The 7,206-nt window shown below is 42.8% G+C and overlaps 1 protein-coding gene across 6 annotated transcripts in view; it reads left to right on the top strand.

The window, feature by feature from the left end:
- Positions 1–7,206, top strand: part of TLK2 (tousled like kinase 2) — a 3,436,060-nt gene that overhangs the window by 2,932,820 nt on the left and 496,034 nt on the right. For all 6 annotated transcript variants that reach the window (XM_044055220.1, XM_044055218.1, XM_044055219.1 and 3 more), the window contains one exon: positions 252–421. In XM_044055220.1, coding sequence (XP_043911155.1) covers positions 252–421 — 170 coding nt within the window. The remainder of the gene's footprint in view (positions 1–251; positions 422–7,206) is intronic.

The following is a 7,206-nucleotide window of genomic DNA, read 5'->3' as shown; positions in this document are numbered from 1 at the left end:
GAACAGGAATATAACACAAATATACTACTTGCTATCTGTCCTTAACTATTTCTTATGCTTTCGTGATTTTCGAGAGTTTGATCATGAGCATACTGAGAAATTTAACTTGTCTGTTTTTCTCTCTCCAGACAGCTGTGCTAATTGTCAAAGTATGTTAGCCTCAGTTTGTCCTGTTGTGGGCTACTGGATCCATGAAGCACCTACAGTTGATGTTTTTGTGTTTAGTCTTTTAAAATTTTGGTCTCTTACAGATTTTGCACCGTGTTGGAATTTTGTGAAGGAAATGATCTCGATTTCTACCTGAAGCAGCACAAGTTAATGAGTGAGAAGGAGGCCCGTTCCATTATTATGCAGATTGTTAGTGCGTTGAAGTACCTAAATGAAATTAAACCTCCGATCATTCATTATGACCTTAAACCAGGTAACTAACCTATTGTGGGAGTAGGGCAGCTACCAGCCAAGAACGTGGAATGTGACTGTCTTGGGATTTTGATTCCTAAAAAGGTACACAGTTGAGTTGTTAGGGAATTTTGAAAAATTATTTTATTGTAATCAAGCTAATGAACATTTAATATGATTGTTCTTTACACAGTATACATAATTTAAAACTGCAGAAGGAAAATGTACTAAATTGTATGTTCCCATTTATGTAAGGTTGACAGTTTAGGCTTCATTATTGTGAAGTAACTTGGGAAGTAACATTTTTTTTGCAGTTAAAGAAAGTGCTTTTTTAGTATATGTTGTGTTACAATATGGACTGAAAAGCAAGTAATGGATATTTGGGTTCAGCTGTTTTAACATTGTTGAATACCTTCTAAGCCTATTTCTACTAGTTATCAGCTTACATAGTTTATGCTCATTTGTTTGAACTTTCATGAGGTTTGGAGCGAGGATTAAATGGATATTAGGACTATGATGCACTAGTACGAGCAGAAAAAAGGCATGGTTCCTTTCACTCCTCCTCCCCAAATCCTTGCTTGTTCCTTATCCCTGATACTCTAACAAGGCTAAGCCTTGACTGATGTTTGCATTTTCTGGCTTCTTGTGAAAACTTACTTTTAGTGCTTATGGGTGGGTTATGTGCCTTTACTGCATTGGAATCCTCAATTTATTGCCACTCCTACCTTGTTCAGTGGTCATGCCTGACTGTCACAGATCTTCTTTCATGCAGTCCATCCATCTATTTGGGTGCCCTCATTTTCTCTTGTCTTCTTCCAGTATGGCCCCAGTCATCTTCATCAGATTGGCTTCTGCTTTCCTGGACATGTGCCAAAACCACAGTAGTTTAGTTTCTTTGACATTCTTTGCAGTTAGAGCTACTTTGGTTTCTTTTCTGGTGTCCTAATTTCTTGGTCTGACTCAGTGTGTATCCTACCACCCTTCTCGGGCACTTCATCTCTAGCTTCCTTAACTGCAAAGCCTTCTATGCCCAGGTTTCTATAACATACATTTGTACTGGTCGCACCACTGTTTTGTATTCCTTACTTTTCAGCTTCTTTGCCATTCTTCTGTCACACAGTACCCCTGACACTGCCAGTTGGCTGCAAGACCCTCTGATTCTAGCTTTAACCTTCTCATTCAGACTTCCCTTCTCCTCAACTACCGCTGCCATGTACTTGAAACTGTTAACCTTTTCCACTAGTTTCCCTTCTGTCTCAGTTTTCATCATCTTCTGATTTCCCCCATTTGCTGCCATGACATTGTGCCTTCAGCTTTTCTATTCCATTGCCCTGTCATTTGTTGAAGTCGTGTTTGGAGTCTGTCTGTAATGTCACGTTATCTGCATACAGCAGCTTTGTTTCTATCCCCTTCAACTTTTTTACTAATTGAGCTCTGAGCTGAACCCTAATGCACACCCACTCCACTGGGAACCCCTTCTGTGACTTTTAATTGAATCCTTGTACTTCGCCTACACTAATCCTACCAATGTTTTCCAGTACTTCATATCATTGTTGATCTGTCATGATCAACTTTTTCGGGACCAGCCAAACTAATATACTTGCTCCAAGTCTAGGCATGCCCAGTACAGTTCCCTCCTCATCTGTAGCGTCTTTTCAACAATCTGTCAGTGGAAGTACTGGTTCACTTGTGCTGCATTCTGATCAGAATCTGAACTGCTAGTTTCCTATCTTACTTTATTACTCTGTGTATTTATCAGTCACCCTGTCTAGCACTTTCATGCAGTGTCATAGGAGTTTGATAACTCTCTACTGCCCACAATTGTGAATGTCCCCTTAGTTCTTTCACACTGGCACTAAAACGTGTATTTATTGTTCAGAATACTCCTTTCTCTCCCATACAGTTATGAGTACCCTCAGGAGCCATTTCATCCCTAACTCGCCCAGCATCTTTTATTTATTTTACTTAATTTATTTAACTTTCTTTATCATATTTGATTATCTTTGTGTTCATTGTTGCAGTCCATGCCTATGGGATTCCACCAGTGGAAGCCCTTGGTCGTCTTGATTTTCAAAGAATATTTTCCCCTCAGGATCAATCATTAGAAGACATGCCTGGCTTGAGGGTGCAGTCAGAATTGTCCTACTAAACAGTGGTCCTTTTCAGCTCCCCAGTTTAGGCCTAGACGAAGGAAACCTCATAGGGAAAGGAGCCAAAGACAACACCAGCGGCCTAGACAGTGGCAGTCAGACCCCAGAAGGCCTTCAGGATCCTGTCTTCCAGGGATCTACCAGGGAGCAGTCATGATTCTTGCATGTCACCCCCCCCTTTTCTCCTCCCTCCCAACAAGTTTCGGGGAGGGGACTATCACTTTTCTACCAGAAATGGACTCTCTTTACAAGGGGATCTGTAGATTCTAAACATCTTTCATAGAGGTTACAAACGACCCTTGATTTGCTCAGGCTTCCCAGATATTCCTCCAAATCAAAAGACAGAGGCCTTGACCCAACTAGAGCTTCTATGCACTCAAGGCTGTGTGAAACCTGCAACAAAATTCTTTCAAGAGAAAGCTTTTCTTACTCCAGACTTTACCTAGTTCCCAGAAAAGAAGGTACCTGGAGGCCGATTCTAGACCTGTTGAGGCACAACCACTTCTTACAGGTTCCAAAATTCAGAACAGTAGCACTGCAAAAACTACTGCCCATGATTACCCCCAACACCTTTATGGTAACTAGTTCTAAAATGTGCATACCTGCATATCCCAGTAGTCACACAGAAGGTTTTTACACTTCAGAGTAGGTGTTGAGGCACTTTCAATTCTGTGCTGTGCGTTTTGGCTTAATTTACTCCACCCGAGGTCTTCATAAAATTCCTATCCCCAGTGATGGCCTTCTGCAGGACAAAGGGAATTCATATTTACCCTTAACTTAAATGATTCTCATTCAGGCAGCAAGCCTAGAAAACAAAGCAGACCTGCTTTATACCCAACACTTACTAATCTCAGTGGGGTTCACCATCAATACTCAAAAATCTTAAACACACCCCACAAGTAGGATTGTGATTCTAGCACCCTTACTGGACTCGGCTCTTTATTCAAAAATCTTTCCTTCTTCCAGACAAGGCAACCTTTCTAAACTTTAACTTGCAAAAGATCTTGGGACAGGAAATACTTCACAGCTAGAGAGTATCTATTGGCCCTGAGATGCATGCTCTTTTGCATTTTCTTGATTCCCCTGGGCAGAGTGCATATGAGAAAACTGCAGTTGTATCTCAAAAATGTGTGGTGCCAACATTCCCAGTCTCTCACCTTCAGAGTAAAACTGCTTCCTTGCCTCAGGAAAGAGTTTGCCTGGTGAGCCCAAGCATGCCTTCTCTCCAGGTTCAGCCCTCAGGATGAAACTCTGACAGCAGATGTCAGAAATAACCTGGGGTGCCCACTTCAACAACCTGTAGACTCAAGGCAAATGCGACTCCAGGTTCAAAAACACACATCTGATGATCTTTTCATTCTTCCTCAACGTATGGGTTACGGATGTGACTTGACCACATTCTACAGACTTTCAGATCCAGTTGTTGAGCTCCTCCCTCTACCCATAATGCTCTTGTCCACTCAGAATACCTTAATACTGCCATCTTGCACAGTTGAGTATCCTCTCAGAACATCTTTAAAAGCAAGTTCGAGTTTTTCTGAGTGCCTTTCTTTCGAAATCTCTAGTTATGACTTTAAATAATTTTAGATATAATTGTATAGCTTCCCCCATCCTTTATTCTCTTAGCTTTACTGAGTTCCATACCATTATTCCTCTTACTTTTGTAGTACTTTATTTTTTTACATTTCCTACCCCGTTGTCAGGGTATTTTCCACTACCATTGTTGGTAGTTTCTTCCTGTTTTAAAAAAAAAAAAAAAAGCTTTTAATTTTCTTTCTTACAGAACTATGGCTGTGAAGCTGACAGTATTTAAAAAATGTACTTCTTGTAGGAACAAAAAACGTGTTTGGATGCCCATAGGGAGTGTGTTTACTGTTTAGGGGTAGCACACCCTAATACAAACTCCACTGTTTGTGCTGCATTCAGTTCAAGGGCTGTTGCAGATAGGAGAAATAAGTTAGATGTTCATCGTGTTTCAATGTTGCAGTCAGTACTCTTGGGTTATCCTGCTGGCAGGCTACCTGCAGTCGGCCTGAATTCCAAAGTCTTGGTCCGGCGTCGGTTGCTGTCGCCTCTTCCCTGACGTCAGTGCGCCAGGGGTATAAAAGATACAGCCGACGCCATTTTCTTCAGTCTTTCTTGCCATGAGGTGCCCGAAACAGAAGCAATTCGCAAGTGCCGGTCGTCTGACTCCTGAGATTTTTGTGTTCTAATTTCAGATCCGAAGTCTTCATTTAAAGCTAAATACCCCGTTGGGGAAACTTTTTTCTTGCTCCAGACAGATGTCAGAAAAAGTTAATTGTATTTCTTGTGGGAAGCAAATACCTCATAAGGACTTCCATTCTTATTGTATTCCTTGTCTAGGCCCTGATCACGACGTTGCTAATTGCAGGTTTTGTGCTAGATTTAACCAACGCACTATTAAGCGTCAGTATGATTTTGCATTTCATTACTTTGGCCGAAAATTTAATTACACAATGTTGTCGGATAGCCATCCGACTACCGCAATTCACAAGAAACGCAAGGAAAAGGACAGACATCCGAGGTCCAAAACTGACGACACTTCTAAGCCAGTCGCCGCTTCTCAGTGAGGCGCTTTCGCAACCCCTGACGCCCGCTACCTCCGAGCCGAAGGCCGCTTCCGACTCCCACGTGGAGTAGACTAGGCCGCTGGAAACTCAAGGTATTGTACACTTGGAAAATATTTCCTCAGATGGGTCTGGGGCGACTGAGCAAGCATCAGCTTCTGAGGGTGATTTCAGGCATACACAGTTACCTATAAAACCGACTACAGCTTCAAAGACAGACTACAGCTCCACTAAAGACAAAGAAACAAGTGCAGCAAGCCCATGGACAGGCCTCCATGCCTAAAAAATAGATGCTCAAAATGGCTGAAGACCTAATTACTTTGATCAGGGGTTCCCATCCCCCTCCTGATAAGAGGCCTAGGCAAGAAACAGGATATGAATCTTCAGATCAGGTTTCCGTTTCCTCTGACTCCTCTTCTGAACAGGAATACTCTCTCCCTCCCTATGAGGATTCCGATGCTGAAGAAGCTATCCCCTCAGCCTCCCCTTCTGAGGATTATTCTTTTGGGGAAACCCTGCATACCATGAGGGAGCACTTCCACTGGGAGAGCCAAGACTACTCAGAATCTAAGAAAAGGCTCAGAGACTTTCTTTTACTACCTCAGCACAGGCCTCTTGCTATCCCTCCTGTTTTAGACATTGTAGATGATGTATTTTCAGAGTCCGGCCTGTCTCCTGACTCTTTTACCCCCCTGCACCTGTTAAACCAGACAGATACTACGGGGTTCCAGATTCTCGTAAATTTCTTTGTAAAAACCCTGCTGCTGACCCAGAAACTATTTCTCAGGGTCCCAAAGGGGTCAAGGCTTCCACTGCAAAAAACCCTATCCCCTCTGATAGGGATTCAAGGGCACTGGACAGATGGGGGAAAAAGGTTTACACTTCTGCTACCTTGGCTGTGAGGGCTTTAAATTGTCAATTTCATATGCTTAAATATCAGCAATACTTAATGTCACTGCTTAAACAGAAAATGTTAAATTATGAATGTGCAGAAAACAAGGAAATGCAGGATTTATTGCATGCAACTGAACAAGTGGGAAAGCATACTTTTCAATGTGGTTTTGATTCTCTGGAGGCCTCATGCAGGGCCGCTGTTACGGGTTCTGTCATTAGGCGGCATGTTTGGTTAAAGGAACAGAATTTGCCTGATCATGTTAAAGCAAAATTATTAGAAGTCTATGCAAACAGTTAATGATTTCTTACATGTGCAGCCACCCATATTTAGCAGGAACTGGCCTACAAATAATTGGTCCTTTCCAGTGTCAGACAGGCCACAAAGAGGCAGATACAGATGCCCCAGAGGCAGATCCCAGCCCCATGGCTCATACAGGCGTAATCAGTGGGGTGTTTCTACCTCCAAAAGCGGAGAAGACAAATCACAGCCATTCAGGAAATAGCCCCAATGACTTTCCTCTGCCAGCATCAAGCACTTATCTTTTGGCAGCCCCCTTAGGGGGAAAACTAGCACTTTTTTCACAAAATTGGCACATGATCACCCAGGACAAATGGGTCTTGAACATAGTGTCTCAGGGCTACAGGTTCCACTTTCACACCCTGCCAAGGTCAAAAGGTATGCCAGACCTGCCACACAATCAATGGGCAGAGGCACAAAAGCAAGTTTCATCCCTCATGGACTTGCAGGCATTTCAGCGAGTACCACATCAAGAGCAGGGACAAGGATTTTACTCGAGACTTTTCTTGGTACCCAGAAAGGACAAAGCCTGGAGACCAATACTGGACCTGTCTATTCTAAACACATTTCTGGACGTTCCAAAATTCAAAATGTTGACTCTGCAGCAGCTTCTGCCCATGCAGGGCAAGAAGGCTTGGCTTGTAACTTTGGACCTAAAAGAGGCATACCTGCATGTCACGATCAGACAATCTTGCAGAAGATACCTCAGATTCATAGCTGGCTCAATGCACTACCAATTCTCTGCACTGCCCTTTGGCTTATCTACTGCGCCCAGGGTCTTCACAAAATGCCCGGCACCAGTAAATGCATTTTGCAGACAAAGAGGAATCCAAATATATCCTTACTTGGATGACTGCCTTATTCAAGCAGAGAACAA

The sequence above is a fragment of the Protopterus annectens genome, chromosome 13.part0 (genome assembly GCF_019279795.1).
Source record: "Protopterus annectens isolate FY-2018-M chromosome 13.part0, PAN1.0, whole genome shotgun sequence".
Lineage (NCBI taxonomy): Eukaryota > Metazoa > Chordata > Ceratodontiformes > Protopteridae > Protopterus > Protopterus annectens.
This window is presented reverse-complemented; position numbering and strand designations above follow the sequence as displayed.